The sequence below is a fragment of the Aphis gossypii genome, chromosome 3 (assembly GCF_020184175.1).
Source record: "Aphis gossypii isolate Hap1 chromosome 3, ASM2018417v2, whole genome shotgun sequence".
Classification (NCBI taxonomy): Eukaryota; Metazoa; Arthropoda; class Insecta; order Hemiptera; family Aphididae; genus Aphis; species Aphis gossypii.
In genome coordinates, this window is record NC_065532.1 from 32,665,602 (window position 1) to 32,684,385 (window position 18,784).

General features: G+C 26.5%; 1 protein-coding gene across 1 annotated transcript; it reads right to left on the reverse strand.

The window, feature by feature from the left end:
• Nucleotides 1-7,564: 7,564 nt before the first annotated feature.
• Nucleotides 7,565-11,093, reverse strand: LOC114131438 (GTPase Era, mitochondrial). Its single transcript, XM_027996648.2, has 6 exons — nt 10,443-11,093; nt 10,189-10,313; nt 9,941-10,115; nt 8,961-9,206; nt 7,898-8,078; nt 7,565-7,813 (listed from the first exon to the last, which is right to left on the reverse strand). The coding sequence occupies exons 1-6, from the start codon at nt 10,686-10,688 to the stop codon at nt 7,605-7,607; spliced, it is 1,182 nt and encodes a 393-aa protein (XP_027852449.2). The 5' UTR covers nt 10,689-11,093; the 3' UTR covers nt 7,565-7,604.
• Nucleotides 11,094-18,784: the final 7,691 nt, after the last annotated feature.

Below are 18,784 nucleotides of genomic sequence, written 5' to 3' on the forward strand. Positions count from 1 at the left end.
GGAATATCTTTGGTTAACCCTATAGTGCCCTAAAAAAATTAAAAGAATTACGTCAAAATCAAAAATTTCCAAAAAATGTAAAATACATTTTCTCATTCTCATTCAAAAGTACATGTACGGATTTGTGACTAGGCGAGCATCATTCTGCAGAATCTAAAATCATTACATTAATTACTCTGTTCGGAATCTGAAATCACTAATAATATAACCTATATGTGATAGGTATCCATATACTTTATAATTTACATCCATTTACAATAATTACAACACAATGTATTTTTGTTTCAAACTATTTATAATAATTGATGTTTTAAACACTGACAAAACTAAAATTTCAATGAGATATATTTAATCAAGTACTACTAATGATATAATAAATTAGTATGTGTAAATATTATAGTATTATAATTACATATTTTTTCTATCAAAATATTTATAAACATGTTATAAATAATTATACTATTTAGTATTTATATAAAATTTGCTACGATTTACCATTTCCGCCTTATCTTTTCATTACCTAGTTAATATTTTATATTATAATTTTAATCTAGGTATGCAATATTTTTCTAATCAACACCTTAACGTAGATTTTAGTAAATTTTTATTTAAGTTATTAAAAACACATAATATTGCTTTATTCATACTTTATTTTACTGACTTATGGTTATATTTATGGGTGAATAGATTTGAATAGGATAATACATTTTTCTTATTTATAAACTCTTTAATTCTTATAAATTACTAGTTTAATGTTTCGCACAATTTACAACATTCTAATCTTAGTCTTAATTTACCTATTAAGAGTATACTAATATACAGTTCAAAGATTATTGTTATTTATAATATACTTATTACTTCTACTTATCTATAACTCGATCATGGACAACTATTGGTTTTTTACCACCCCAATATCTACTGCTTATGAGTTATAACTTAAGACTATGTAGGCACTAGGCACCTCATTAATATACCATATATTCATATTATAACATAATAAGGTATAGTTTTACCGTTTACATTTTAACTTGTTGTTAAACCTTAAAAATGTATACTTTTATTTTATTTAAATTCACAAAAAAATATTATATAATGTAGTATAACGTGTATAAAATATGATAAACATACATTTTTGATTTATAATTTATATAGTAGGTACCTACTCACATAGATGGTTAAATTCTATTTGGGTACTTTATCTATTTTTTAGTGTTGAATGGTTTTCCGTTATGCATATCTTCGTACATCCGTAATGTGTTCATCAAGTCTTGTATTTCAGCTAACATTTCTTTAAAGCAAATATAAAACTCTTTGTCTTCACTGGCCTTCTTTGTAATAACCTTTAATGTCGTTTCCACATTGACAACACCAAGTTTTTCAATTTCAGTTAACATTAAATTTTTGATTTCACTACCTACTGTTCTTGTGTAGACCTTTTCTTCTGTAACCCGTTTTTTTAATTTTTTACGAATAAATTTGATAGAATTGATGTATGGATTACAAAAGTCTGGGAATCCGAGTTTTTTAAAAAGAGTAAAGGCGTTAATCAAATTTTCTTGGAACGAATTTATTAGTTCTTTTTCTTGGAATACCATGTCGTCACAAAAAATTATAACCAATACGATATACATCGAGGAAAAAATCGATTTAAAAAAATTTGATACATATTCAACAAGGTAGCTTAAGCTGAATGTAGATTTTGACAAGATTATTTGTTTAGTAATATCTATTACAAGTCCATTAAAGTTGAAATGTATATGTCCCATTATCAATCTTAGTCTTTGACTACTAATAATCTGATTTTCTTCAACAAAAAATAATAATCTATACCATTCTTTAGATAAATATTTTATATTTCTACTTTTTTCAGTGTTATCTAAAATCCTATAATTTTCAACTTCGCGATCTTGTTTAATTGGAATATTAAACACTAGTATGCTATTAACAATATCATGATTTAAAATTAAATTGTTTTTGAAGTATTTATAATTCGATTTGCGGTTGTTCACCGTTTCACATTTACCAATTAGGTAATTATCTAATAAACTCATAATATAATCTCCAATTCTTTTCAAATCATCTATGTTTTTGTTCAGAATCTCCAATTTATATTCATAATTACTGCTCATATTGTAAACATCAATGTGGTATTTAGTGTTTTTTAAGCGGATTATAATGGTCATTAATATTTTTAAAAGGTCATCACCAAGTTTTAAATTTTTATTTTCAAACCATACTTCGATTAATTCAGACAAATGGTCCGACAAAATTCGATTATAATTGTGTACTTTTAAAAATACACTTCTATCATTTTTTTTTATTCTCAAATCTTTAGGCTTAGAATCTTTAAAACTCTTAATTATAAGATTAATACGAAAAAAGTTATAGTAAATAGTTTTCAATGTTTGGCATTCGTAACGTAACGTAAAAAAATAATTAAAATCATCTCTAGGGATTGAAGTAGAAGCTAACTTTAATGATGTTCCATATACATAGTTAGATTGTTTTCCTGTCTCGGCAAGGTGTAACGTATTAAAAACCCACCAAAATTGTTGAAACCTTTTATCTGTGATACATTTAACAATTTCTACCAAAGAGAACTCTTCTCTTTCGGGTAGCAATATAATATGTGAAAGTGATTGCAATCTATTCTCAACTACTTGTTTGGCTCCATCTATTTGATATACACCATATGTTGACAACAAATTAATATCACCGAATGCATCAATTGGAAGATCAATTATTATAGTTTGTAGTGCCGTTAACGAATCAGAATATATTTTGTAAAGTTGGGGTGATTTTGATGTATTATTCATATTAGATATTATATCGTCGATAACTTTATTAAGTTTTCCGTAAATAATTTTCAAGAGTACACCGTACACTGACAACTCGTAGTTGTAATGAACTTCGATATCATAGGTTTGAATACATTGTTTGAACATGTCTTTAATAGACACCGCTTCGTTATCCGGCTTATTGATATTATATTTTACTTTCGCTCTTATCAGATATTTAATGAAATCTTCTTCAGTAGGTAAATAATCTAAATCAATAACATTGTTGACTGCAGCTACAGGGCCAGCTAATAGATTAAACAACATCGCATCGTACACGTTGAACTTAACCATAGTGTCTTTATTTATGTCTAGGGCCATCGAATCTTCCTCATAAAACGATTGTATGCAGCCGTTTAAACCCTCTAAGAGTTCCATTTGTTTTTTTATCTCGACATTTGCATTGTTTTCATTATCTTGTATAATATTAATATTCCTAGAATCGCAATTCCGTATTTCAAAACCGTTTAATAAATTATCAATCTGTAAAATCATGTTTAACACTTGATCTAAATTTGTTATAAGCGGATCATCATTATTATGTTCTTTCCCGTCGCCGAGCTCTGGGCTCGTGTTGTTTTCTGTTGACATATTTTTACCCTTGTTCGCTTTCATACTTTTGTTTAATCTGAGTAAATTAGAGCAGTACAAATGCATCGAAAGTAAATTTTTTAAAAATGACGGTTCGTTTGATTTTAATATTGGAATGATTTCATTTATTTTGAATACAGTGTCAATTGTTAGAACAACCATTTCGTTAAGGGTCTCTAATAGCGACATCACTGTTTCATCTACCTCATATTTTGCCGAACCCTTATTGCTTCGAATGCATTCAAAATCTAAAGTCGGCAAACGGCAATGTGGAATTAATATTGAAGCCAGTATTTTGGTTATATTACGAGCGCATTGACACTTCAAAGTAATGACAAATGCCAACAATATTCTATTCATATTCTTATCAGTTATTTTTTCTACATTAGACAGAAATGGGTTTATACTTATTTTTTCAACCTCGTTGATGTATACCGACTTGTAATGGAGACTTGACCAAATTTCCGCGCCGATGATTTTTTCGATAAACTTTTGGCCGTTTTCGAATTTATAACGGATATTGTCGGCTTTGGTAAGACCCAACACCAGTAAAAAGTTAATTATTTGTAGACATAACATTTTTAATAATTATTCTATTCACTCTGCGAAACTAATATACGATTAATTTTTTCTCTGCAATTATTTCAGTGAGTACTTTAAAAAAAAAAAAGAAGCGTTTTAAGTCCTAAATGCAAAACACGAAAACAAATGGCGAACCTTGTTTATTTATACAAAGCAGGTAGGTTTGTTTGTTGAGCTGTTGTTGTAACAGAAAAGTCAAACATCTAGCATTTATTCACTTTAAGTAAAAATTTTAGATGAAAAAAATATTATTGTCAAACGAATAAAGTATTCAAATAAAATTTAGGTCAAATAAAGTATAATTTTTTAGTTGCAACCGAATGCATATGCCTGATATTTATATAATGGCTAGGTATAGGTATGAACAATAATTCTCCGTGTCTATTTAAAAAAATAATATTTTCACAAATTTCATCGATATATTAAAACTAATTGTTCTGAAGAGTGGCATAACAGTTTTTCAATTTTTCATGTACGTTAAATTTAATTAATTCTAATATTTGAGAGCGTATTTAGAAGTTCAAAAAAAAAAAAGATTCGTCTTAACAAAATGCGCGTTGAACAATACTTAGTGGAGCATATTCATATTCCATAGGCATAAAATTATTAAATAATCAAATACTTTAATTTTCAATTAAATGTAGTAATTTGTTTTAATAACATTTTAGGATAGTATAAGGAAATGTACCTAATGCATAAGCTTATACATAGTACATTTATTTTATACAATTTTATTTAACGAATAATTTATTATACAATTAAAAATTAGCACACTTCTTTGACCAATATGTAAACATATAATATGAATTGATGAATTGATGAATTTCCTTCATATCTTTTCAAATTTATGTAATCTTATACATATACATTATACATATACAAACACACACACACACACACACACACACACGTGTCAAATATACTAAGATATATATTATAGTAAACTTTGCAAGTATGTAAATTATAGGTACCTAATACAGATACATATGAGCTACACGTAATCTTACAGTTGGTCCCAAGATTCGTTCGTAAAAAAAGAATGAAATAATAAAGCATGACTATAATTTCTAGTTTGTTTATAAATCATAACATCATATTATTCATACAACATATAACATGTTTAAAGTAGATGTATGTTTTTAATTTTAAACAGTTTCCGGTGCGTTTAAAAAATGATAAATGTGGATATAAAACATAAAACTCTGCATTGAACGGTATTGATACATACTTTGCATTTTGCAAGCATTCGTAATGGCACATCTATATAATAGTAATGCAATATTGAATATTTGCAGCACAAATTAAAGTCGGGAAATTGACATCTTTACCATAGGCGGATCCAGGGGGGTGGCACTGGGGGCAAGTGCCACCCCACTTGGAAAAAAATAATATTAAAAACAATTTTGGTGGGGGGAGCTATGTCAAATATTATATAATTTTTCCTATAAAGTGCCCCGACCGTAAATACATGCTGGATCCGCCCTTGATCTTTACCGAAATGTATATGTGTTCATTAAATAATTCGTATTTTTTGGAGTCTTGTCTCGTATTAGGAATCTTCCGTTAGTATGGTATATCAATTTTTATTATCTTATCTATTCTAGTACTTCACTTGACTATTTTTGTGCAAAATCCTCTTAGCTAAGTTTATTAAAAATAAATTGATGGCATGAAATATTAACACTAATACATTTTAAACATATTAATGGGTTTATACACGTCCGCCGGCGCTCTAGTCAAATTTTATTCTCTATCCATATTACACTACCAATCATGAAGACTAGAATTTATTTATTATTTATTCTAGTCTTCATGCTACCAATACTACAGGTATGATACCTGCGTTATTATATGTGATGCAGGTTATGGGCCCGGACCTGTTGTGCTTGCACAATCCTGTGCACGATAGGTATATTGTAATGTTGATTCGACAACAACACCGAAAGAAGACGAATTCGTTGAGTAGTTTTGTCTGTTTACAATATATTATATTATATAATTCAACTAAATGGTCATAAACTCTAAACGCTTTCACTTGCTAGTTGCTACAGCACTGCCTGTACGGGAACACCTTACCGTTCAAGGTCGGTTTGATGACTGATGTCCAAACACGTTGGTCGTTAATGTATATTATTATTTAATACTAATAGTGGACAATTCTCGAATGACAGATTCGTCCAAACAGCATCGATACAATTTAACCGATGTCGGATATAATTTAAGATAAATATATTTTATTTAATTAGCTCGTAGCTGGATTTCCGCCTTACATTTCACCAGATCGCAAATCTCCAGCACTTTACATAGTTTAAGTAGGTACCTATATACCTACTATCGTAGTTCGTATCTAGTAGATATCATGTCAAGGAAAACCACCACCGATTTTTTTAATCAAGTGATCTTAGTCTATGACAAATAACTAGGTAGTAGTATTTCGGGTATGTTCCTATTTTTGACTTTTGAATAATAGGGATGTAAGAAACTGATAAGTAGGTATCAAACTATTAACATACTTAGTATAATAAATATTATTTATTTTACACATACCTCTAAAACATATCACAAATACATCAAAAACTTTATAGAATAATTAAATTATGATGTATACCAATAAGAATAAATTATGAGGAATCTTGTGTTAAATTTTCAAGAATTTTGACCCAGTAAATAATATTAATTATTAATTTATAAAGAAAAAAATCGAAAATTTCTTATAGGTACTTACGATGAATGTTCAGTTAAAAATCAAAATATTTTGGATACTATACCATGGATAGAAAATGATCATTTAAAAATTTTGTGAATATTTCAAGTGTCTACGGATATTTGTTTTTGAATAACTACAAAAAAATGTTTTAGAAAAAAGTTATGCAGAGGAAAAATATTTTATGTTATTAAAATTTGAACTTATAACAGTTAAAACTGTCATAAAAATTAATTTGACTTTCCGATAGAAATTTTTTTGTTTTAATGTAGGTTACAAAATATAATATAAAGAATTTTGTAATCAATTTTCAAATATTAGGTATAGATAGGAAATTTCTTATGAATTTCTAACTCTAAATTTAATATTACTAAAATTAAAGTAGAGTAAAAAACATGCTTCTTTAGTTTTATTAGAATGTGTCTAAAATAAACGAGATTTTATTCTTTATGACTAATTATAAAAGCACAATAATATTTTTTGATGGTGGTTTGTGTTTGGCACAACAAAAGTAAAAATGGAAAAATTAGCAAGGTTGTAAGATGTCTTATACTTGAAATGATCATGTATTGTCTAACAGTAAAGTTAAATTATTTCAATAGTAAGTCATAGAGGGAAAGATGGTGTTTATATTCTTTTGTATTAGGAGACGAAAAGTAAGTACTAAATTTAATTTTATGAGTAATAGGAAGTCGCAACACTTAAAATGATTTGTCTAGAATAGTTTTGTCAACTTTGGTTTCATGTACACTGTGCTCATATATAAGACTTGGTAAATATTAATTTTTCATAAATTTTGTATTGAAAAAAAAATGAACTATATTGTATTAAGGATAAAAATAAAAAATGGTTTAACAGATATAACGATCATAATTATATTGGTCAGATTATTAAGTCAAGTTATCTGTCATGTGTTGTACAGAATTTTTTGGTTTATCTGTGACAACCATTTTGAGGAACACATCAGTTAAAAATAGATTTCTAAGGTGTTGTTCAGCTTTCTTAGCGATGTTCCTGATACGACTGCCTTTTTTCCCCATCACCAACTTCTCTATTCTTGGTGTATTGCAGTGAATTAATACGACAATGTGTATATTGCCTGTTTATCATTTAAAAAGTATTATATTTTGTATTATACATACCAAACAGTATAAACATAACTAGAAAAATAAATGAAATTTACCTTCCTGGGATACTTCATAATATTCCATTTCTACTTCTAAGTTGTAAGGAACTTCATTAGGTAAATAATCATACAATATTGAATCGATCATGTGCAGCACCAACTTATGGTCTTCTTTGTCAGTCAATACATCTTTGGAAAACATCCAAGGTGATGGTTTGCTTTTTTGTAACAAATAATCCTAAAAGCAACAAAATATACAGTTTTGTGATTAGTATAACAGTATAACAGTATAAAGTATAAAATATTGTTGTTTTTGGTAAGTATTTATGATTTTTTATTAATTAGACAATGCTCAATGTTTATCAATTATGAGTTATAATATTAAATGTATAATATACAATTGTTGACTCATAAACAATTTTCGTGAGTTCACGATAAAAATTAACAAACACATCATTTTTTGTAGCATAAAATAGGAAATTTATAAAATTAAGAAAAAAATTATTTCAAGTGAAATCAGTTTAAATCACACATAATGTTTCCAATATTTTAGGTTTGGGAAAACATTTTAGATAATAGCAAAAATAATAGAGATAAATAGTAAAAATGAAATGCATCATTTTCAAGCAATGTCTGCGCACCCCTGTGTTATACACCATTATACTATCAAAAACTATGTAAATAATTCACCTACAAATTTGAATATAAAATAATTGTAATAAATAATGTACACAATCAGATTTATTCTAATTCCATTTTTTTTTAATTGATAAATAAAATTATAACTTTTTATTCCCCATATAGACATTTTCAATAATATGAAGAAAAAAGATATTATTTATTATTATTGAGCATACTGACAAAATGTAGGCACTTCTTTGATAGTTGATAGTCAATCAAGATATCATTACAGAAAGTAATATTATTTTTAATACACTATACTAGTTTCTACTTTAAAGTAGAATTTTTTTTTTTTTTTTTTAATTTTGAGTAGAAAATCAAAATAGGAAATTGTGTCAAAGTAATATAATAATTAATAATATATAATTGTGTTCAATAATTTATATAAATACACACAATCTGATAATAATCGATCAATAAAATTATTTTTACAACTGACCTCAATATCTGATGAACCAAGACTATGAATTGCAGATACCATAAATACATCTTTAAAGTTTTCCCAACCAATAGACTGCTTAACTGTTTTTTCCAACTTTCTTTCTTGAATTTTTAAGCTTTCATGAGTTTTTGTTTCTTCAGATGTCGTGGTATATGGTTTGGGAATATGAATATTGTGATGTTTATAACATGTTAAAGATCGTGCTAAATCTAAAAGATAGCTTTTTGATTTTAAAAGATCTATCTAAAACACAATTATCTTTAGTTTATAAAATTATAAATGAGTAAATACAAGATAAGTGTATTGTATACATAACATAAGTTCCATATTATAGTCACATGGGCAACAACAAAAAGTCCTTATCATAAAGATATTTGTTAAATAAAATTAGTTTTATTATGATTATGGTTCTCAAAAATATTTTGTAAATGGAAGATTATTAAATGAAAGTTTTACTATATTATTAAATAAATTCTTTACATACGGCATAGTTAATGCCTTGAATTTGTTATTCTATAATTTAAGTAATGATGCAGATATAGTATTAACATTCAAATAAAATAAAGACATTATCAAGAAAACATAAAATAAATAATTATTATTCAATATTCAATGTATATAATGCAACTGAACAATGACGAGAAATTTATAAAATACCTAGTTAAATAATTTATAACATATTTATAGGTTTGATTTGGTTAGAGTATAAACTATGAAGTAACATAATCTAAAATTTTAACTATAATTCATGTATATTTTAATTTTAAGCATGAGAGTTGTAATTAGTAATTACTTATATAGTATATTATAAGTTATAAGCCTAGCACCAGCTAAATAATACATTAGTTATGGCACCAGCTCTTTAAACTTCTAGTCTAGACTAATAAATAATAAGTAAGCACACAAGAACTATTTAATTAGTAGAAGCAAACCTGTATTCATTATTAACTTTCTAAGTTTATTTTAAATCAACTCACTTTATTTAGTACTAGAAATGAATCTTTGTTAGGATAGAGATGTAAAAGTCTCAACACTTTGGGATCTAAGCGGTTTCTCGTGAAACGATTGGATACATCATGAATAACACCAATTATGTCTGCTTCTTCGATTGAGTTAACTGAGTCATTAGCAAATGTCTTTTCTAAATTATATCTACGACAATCGTAAGGTACCTATGTATTATAATTTATAATAGTAATGTTTTCATACTAAAAATGATAATTACTTAGTAATTTCTGTAGAATCTACAAGACCAGGAGTGTCTAAAAACACTAATTGCGTATCACCCACAGTTCGTACAGCACGAACACTAGATCTTGTAGTATGAACTTTACAAGAATAAGGACATATCTGCAAAACACAGTTGCAAAAATTATCAAGTATAATATTAAATTAAGTTTATTGACTAAATTTATCTAAATACTAATGCATTAAGAGTTTATAACACTTGTTCATATTCAATTATATTATGGTACTTACATTTCTCTGAACAATAGAATTGATTATAGAGCTTTTCCCAGCATTTGGTACACCAATGATGGCAATTTTTAACAGACGTTGATGCTTTATTTTGATTAAATCATTCTCGTTTTGATTGATACTGTTGCTATGACATTTCTCTGGGTTTAAACTATAGTTACATTTCAATAATGAATGAACACGATTTGGTGTTACAATTGGTTTTAAACCAATCGATAGAAAGATGGTATTGAGATACTTGGCCATTGAATGAATGTTAGACGTTAATAATTGAACAATCTCAATGTTCTTTAATGATTAAACTAGATAAGTATCTACGTTTTAAATGTTTTAATGTATTTCATTAAGCTACAGTATAAAATGCAAACATTTCTTTAATATTGTAAATGAATAATATAAAAAAGCGGAGCTGACAATGTGATAAGAGTATTCAAAATTCAACATCGAATATGGAAACTTTTTATGTCAAAGTTGAAAACAATTAAAGAATATTTTGATATTAAACATTAATAAGTAATAAAAAAAGTCAAAAAATTGAATGAATATGACTTGAATACTTAATACTTATTCATTATTTTACGGATTCAGAATTTTAGGTAGTAGCAGTAGTACCTTAGACTCAAAAGCCGCGACTGTTGTTGAAAACGTGAAGTATCATAATGATAACTGCTAACAGTGATAACTATTAACCAAGGACTACTACCACAGAATAGATACTAAAACTCCTTATCATTTCATGTATGGATCTCGTCCTTATTTTTAAATTTTAATCAGGATTAAGAAATTTGCATTCAATAAAATTATGTATTTACATGAAAATTTTAAAATCCATTAAACCTAGCTGATAGGTACACAAACTGAGATATAATAAGCTCGTATCTGGTTGAGCTTATGTTATTAATATTTGTAAGTATACATATATTAGAAATTTAGAACAACTTAAATTAAATCTTGTATACAATTTTTAAGAACTTTGATCCAGTGAATAATTATTTATTGACATTTATTAAAAGAAAACCATAAGCAATTGAAAATTATTTATTTATAAAAATGTCATTAGCATTTTTAATTCAAAAGGTCATAAAAATTTAATTTTGAAATCCGTTAAATATTTTTTTGAAAATGTACCTATCAAGAACTAAAAACTTTGTATTCAATTTCCGGATCTTAGGTAGATTATATATCAAAAAAATGTTTTAAAAATTTTTTACTTCAAATTATTTAATACATTTTTAAGATAATTTGAAGAATTTTCTAAAAATTCTAACTTAAAACTCTTTTATATAAATTTATTGTGACTTAAGATTTTCGAAATTTTTTAATTTATTATCAATACCTATATATTATACATATAACTTTCTATTGACTTTCGAGTTTTTAATCAACATTTATTGTAAATAAAAAAACTAAAAAAAATTTCAATTGTCTATAAATAACTCAGAGTCAAAACATATATTAAAAATTATAAAAAACACAGAAAATAATAATTATATAAATATTTTAAGAATCTATGGTGTTATTCATCATTGTAAATTAATACATTTATTGCTTCACTCTGAGTCTAAAATACATAAATGTATATTATTTTTTTATAGAAATCATTTCAAGTTTAAATCTTATAGAAGGTTGTATGCCTGTATCTATCAGTAGATATCTATGTAATGTATTGTGGAATTTTAGTATACCTATATAAGAGTTGTATGTTTAAAAACTATTCTTATAGATTTGTTATAATATAGCCATACAATAAGTAATAACGATTAACACACTATTGTAATTTGTAAATTTACCATTTATTTGAAATTGATACTTCGAAGTTAGAAGTGTGAATTTATTTATATTTATATATTATTTTAAACAATACAATACAATAGAATAACAATACAATGGTAAGTAATAAGTGGTATTTAAATAACAAAATATAGAAGTGTTAATTTAGACTTTAAACAATGACTTTTAAACAGTTGTCATTAAAATATAAAAATATTCATAATAAACAACCTGCCAAAGTATAATAAACTGATAAATACCAAAGAATATAATTATGAATGAACAAGTTTGACAAATTTAACTATAGGTATAAGTGTACATTTCAATTAAATTTTATTTCAAAAATATTAAATGATTTCTAAGACTATTATTGTACGTTCTAAAATTAAAAATACATTTAGTCAACAGTTTATCAATATATTCAATATCTTCAAGTATAGTTCGATTTTTTACATCTTGAATCTTCGTTTCCAGGTTAACCATAGATTTGTCTAAATCGACCACATAAAAACTCTTCATTTGTTCAACCATAAATGTTTTTAGAACATTAAACTTTTCCGTTTTATTATGTGTTTCATCTGAATCAACCGTTTCATAAATTACGCTAATAGAATTAATAACGGACTTTTCAAACGGATTGTCGAATTTGATTAATAACACATTTTTTAAATGATTATCGAATTTATTTAAAATAATATCCTTTAATTCATAATCGATTTCATTGTTAGACATTGGTGGTTTGATGATGACAAAGTGTTCAAATAAAACAATCCACACAGTATAAAATGACGAAGTGATCCATTTGAATAATAACCTTTGATATTCAACAAGTTTATATAAGCTTATTATGCCTTTGGATACGTCCAAATACATAAATGATATGATATTACCATACCAATTAAAAGGTATAAACTCAGGATCCAAAAATAATGTATCCTGACCCTGAATAAACACTTGATTTATTAACGATAAATTATAATAATTGACGGAAACTGTAATAGTTGGTTGATCAATATCCATTGAGTTGTTGTCTTTAGGACATTGTTCTTGTTCATTTAAACTCAATTTAATTTTTAACTTATTAGCTAATTCTACTAACTTATTATTTTTTTCAATCATTGCGATCGGTATATTGTTTATATACATAATGCTGTCTTCTATACGATTTAAAAAAACATCAACATTTTTATAATATTGTTCGTGCGTATAACCTTGATGATATACATGTCCACAGTTACACATTTGATAATTATCTAATAAATTAATGATTAAAAATTTAATTCGCATTATCCTATATAATTTATCATTAACGGTCTCGTCTATACACATTGAATCATTGCATTTGCGTGGTTCATTATTGTTTATACCGATATTAGATTCTGTGTTCCGTAATTGAACTGTTATAGCAATTAAAATTTTCAAAAAATCATCACCGTAGCTTAAATATTTGTAATTTGACAATAATCCCATAACTAGATATAAATGAACACCAAAATCTGTATGAAGTTTTAAAAGTTTTTTAAACAATTCTTGTTTATCCTTATTAACTTCAGTTATTATACTTAAGTCAATCAAATCTCCAAAACGAAAGAAATTAATGTATATATTCTGTAATGATTCGCATATAAAAATAATCTCAGAATCTTCCGAATAAGGCGTAAATTTTAACGATACGTCATACACATAATTGGATTTTTTTTCAGCTTCACGATGTAACAAATTGAAAACCCACCAAAATTGTTTAAACTCATGGTTTCCAATAGGCATTATGATTTCGCCTAATGCCATATTATCGAATTCAGGTCTTGTGGGTAGCTCAACATGTGATAAACTTGACAATCTATTAATTACTATTACTTTTGCATAATTAATTTCACTGACAGTAAATTTCAACAGGGCTTTAAAATCTTTGATCAAATCAATTGGAGCATTTATCATTTTTAATTTTTCTAGAGATGTATAATACAAATTCCAGTGTTCCTGGTAACTCTCATTTGATTTCATCGCGTTTTCTATTTTACAAATAAGTTCATTAATTTTGTGGAACAAAATTTTTAATTGTACATCGTAAACCAATTTTAGAAATTCATAAATAACTTCAATTTTATAAGTTTTCTTACTTTTATCAAATATATCAGATTTAAGGCTCAGTTTTTGGAGTTGACCATCGTTACTTTTTACAATTATGTTCGCGTCTGTTGTATATCTAATAGATTGAACAAAATTTAATTCATCAATGTTGGGTGAAAAAAAATTAGTTAACAACACTTCTTTTATATTAAACATTTTGCTCCCGATGTTTGGATAATAAATATTTATTTGGTAATTGTCTAAATTGGTTAAGTTTTTCATATGATCAATTACAAAAATATTTTTAATATCGTCATCATTGTTAATATTGTACTGTTTAGCATCATTACAAGTTTGTAATGTAAATCGCTCAACTAAATTTATTATCTGTTCAATAGTATTTTGTATCAAAGCTACATTTGTTAAAAATTCAATGTCATTCTGATCCACAAAATGATTAGTAGGATCTGTGATATCCTTGTCGTAATCAGTATCGTCAATTGTCGTTATACTGTCGGCAAATTCAGTTTTTCGTTTTTTGTATCCCGTAGTTCCTAGAATTTTAAATTTATCTAGTATAACAAGTGTTGAATCTTTGTGTCCTCTGAATAATAATTTATCAAAGTACAAATGTATCATAAGCAAAGTTTTTAAAAAAAAAGGTTCAGCGTGTTCAAGAATTGGGAAGAGATCAATAATTTTAAATAATATTAATACTGTTAAATTAATGTTTTTGTTTAGATCATTTAAAAACGGAATTCTTTCTATATCATCCAAATACAATGTTTGTGGTGCCACGGGCCATTGTTTTTGTATAAATTTACGAATAAGGTACAGTAATTCAAGCACGGAACGAGCACATTGACATTGTAAAACATTATATATTTGTAATAAAACAATGTCAACATTTATATTTTCATTTACCTTTAATGTTGTTGTAAACAATAAATCTAAATCTATTTTTGAATTTATATTCATATATACCGACTCGTAGTAAAGATCCTTCCAAATATCCGCCTCGAGTATTAATTTAGCGATTTTTATTTGAACATTTTAGCAGCATCCATATGTTAGTAAAGTGCCCAGACTTAAAATTAATAAAAAAAGTGGTTTCATATTGTACTGTTTTAGTTAACTAAATTAAATTAATTATTCAAACTAGTAACTTCTAAATGATAATTCAGAGTCAAATGTATTTTTTTTAAATTTTAATAGTTGTATCTACCTATATACTGATTGGTGAATTATAAACTATCATAAAAATGTGTGCTGCGTGTGTCTTATACTAATATCAGTTATACTATCAAATTGTTTTTTTTTTTATAATGCAAACAATGTGTAAATAATATAGGAAAACGTTTTTGTTGTTTGCTTTTAACCTTATTCGCCAGAACTCACAAAAATGTGCACTTATTTTTTTTCACAATAATCATGTAAAATAAATTGAAAATAATAAAATAAAAAGATTGAAAATGTTTAATATACAATCATGTTACAAAACTTACAAAACTTTACAAAGAAACATTATAACCTTAATAGAAATATGTACAGAGATAATATATAAATTAATAAATAAAAAAGGTACAATATAAGAAAATAGTAGTTTTTTCATCCTCATTTTTTTTATATAAAATAGTTGAATACCTCCTGGTCGAAGCCGGGTAAACCAGCTAGTATTTTATAAATTTAAATTAATTAATTAAGCCATTGGTCATTGCTAATTAGTATTTGGTGTACATTATTTTTGGTTAACCTTCAACCTATCTTATTTTAAGATAAATGTATTGGATCCCAATACGTGAGACGTAAAAATGTAACATAATATAATATAGTTGGCATTAGTTGCCCATGTAAGGAAATGTAGAAAAAATCAGGTTTTTTACACAATCTGAAAAATGCAGTTAGTGTCAGATTTTGGGCGCACAATTAAGTGCTCTTTGTAGACAATTTTCTCCAGTGAAATACACACGTTGTCTGTTTTCTAGACGTACTACTACAGTACTACACGATGGTGGACAGAAAGTTCTCTTTCGTGTATATGGCAAAACTAAAAAAATTATTTTGTTGCTGCTGATGTATTATGTACCCATCTGGTATCGTGCTCTTTCGTTATTTTAGATTCTGAACATCTAAACGAAGGGATATGAATGTATTGATTTTACCATGATGAGTTTGTGTACACCATATAAGATAGGTATAACTTATCGAACTAATACTTCAATTTAAAACTTTGGGGGTTGTTTCCGGTGGTAAAATAAATATCCAAGACCTTGGTGCATTATACAGGTCAATAGTTTCCAGCAAATTTCAAAAAAATAAAACTACAAAAAAGTGATGGAAAACGGAATCTTTTACGTAAAACCGTTTTTCGACAACATCGATTTTTTTATATTGTTGACTTAACTCAAAAATTAATCACTGTAAATACTTGAAATTATTCAAAATGTTTATATTAGTGTTATCTATACACAGTTAAATTTTGCTTTTTTAAAATATTTACAGACAAAAGTACAAAACTAAAATTTCGATAAAAATGTTTTAAGCTAAGAAACTTAAAAATTTAATACAAGGTTTCTTATAAGTTGTTCTTACTTCTTATTGTAGTTAAAAAAAAAATCAAAAATAATTAGTGATAATTTTATTAGGTACCTATCTAAGCTTAGTTTTTGTCTTCGATTGTTTTATGTTAATCTTAAAAAAAAAATAATTCGAAATCTTTCATGTTGAACCCATACGAACGCAAAACAAGTGAAGAATCTAATTGAAACATAACAGGTAGATTTGTTTGTTGGACTGCGGGTTACACTAAAAAAGTTAAACATTGCATTTTTTAATGTTGAATAAAAATAGTTAATGAACAAATAGTATTGTGAGACAAACGGTATCAAAGCTTAATATGAGACGTTTAAGTCGAATAGTGAAAAAAGTTTTTTAGTTGAACTTAATTGCACATGCCAATATTAATAGGTAGGTAGGTATTATTCATTAAATGTCCAAACCTCACTTTACACTCATGTTGAAGTACAGAAGGGTAACGAATAACGAACAAACTTTTAATTTACTGAATTTAGGTTTTGACATTTGGTTAAAAAAAAAAGACAAAAAAAGATTTAATATTTTAAACGTGTTTGCCTTTGTCTATCATATAAATAGGTACTATTTTTATAGTATTTTTAATTTATACAAATATAATACCTATTGTTGTTGATTTTCAATGACCGTTGAGGTATCGATAGCGGGAGGGGGGTCCAGACCCCTTGGACCACCTTTCAAATACGACCTTGAGTAAATGTATACAGTATACCTTTGAAATCTATTCATTGCTTCACTTTTTATTGCGTACAAAAAGTGGTAAATAATAGAAGGTGGGTGATAAAACACACTTAGAATTCTGAATTGATTACTATATCTCATAAGGAATCAATAAGATTGAGACACTGACCTCATACGACGAAAGAAATTGCAACTAACTGTATGTTTACTGTTTAGCCTCTAATGCTCTCTTTTGTTTTATTATTTTGGTACCTATACATTGGTTAAACTAAATTCCTACATTTTTTTTTACCACGATTATGCATAAAGATCAAAGTCTACAATTAAGTATTTATAATTATCGTTCAATACTTTTCTAAATGTTACATAAATCTTCAAAATTAGTTATAATTGGTAAGAATTGACTTTAGATAATGTTCATAACAATTAATATAGGGGTCGCATTAATCAAAACTCTAACCCTTCCGGTAGTTGTACCACTCTGTGACGCGGAAGGCGGATGTGTTCCAAATGGTATTGTACAAAAATGTTAATATTAAAATACAGGATAAATTTAAACTAAAGTCACGGAAGCCTTTTTTGACGGAAGCCAACAAAATTACCAAATATCTATAATAATTCACATAGGTAGGTATCTACATTCTATATGACGTGTACTACCTTCGTCCGGACTCTGCACAGCAGCTGCACTCCTTAAATACAAATTTCTCAGTAATTTCCGTGCATTTATTTCTTATGGTATTTATTATTCAAACAGGTCACATTTGCGAAATTGTATAGAATTATTGAATTATATAAATATAGCAATTACTTATCTATTATTATTATCCCTTTTTTACTTTAATTTAAGAAAATATCACTAGATATTGTTGATAACTGTATATTTCTTAAGTGGACAAATAATTTTGTCATGAATGAGTGGTTTTTAAAACATTCATTTTGATTATTGAAAAAATAATTTAAAAATAAGATCAATTCATTGATTAAAAACGAAAAAGATAATAAATAGAGAACTTAAATTAATAAATCAATTTTTTTTCTTATAAAAAAATCTAATACCCTTGACTATTCTTATGCATGAATACGTGTATCTTCCACTGATAAAATTCTGATACCAGTACATCATAGGCGCCCGCAGGGGGGGGGCAAGCTGGGGCATTTGCCCCCCTGCCTTTTCAAAAATATGTTTTAAATTGAATGTTTACAGATAAATTACTATTTATTAATTT

What these genes read in the sequence shown, in the direction of transcription:
- LOC114131438 (XM_027996648.2), bottom strand. Translation starts at nt 10,688, where the DNA reads ATGGCCAAGTATCTCAATACCATCTTTCTATCGATTGGTTTAAAACCA. An exon ending in GATTCTACAGAAATTACTAA is followed by an intron (nt 10,116 to 10,188) that starts GTAATTATCATT and finishes CGATTGTCGTAG; the next exon opens with ATATAATTTAGAAAAGACAT. An exon ending in CATTTCTAGTACTAAATAAA is followed by an intron (nt 9,207 to 9,940) that starts GTGAGTTGATTT and finishes ATTGTGTTTTAG; the next exon opens with ATAGATCTTTTAAAATCAAA.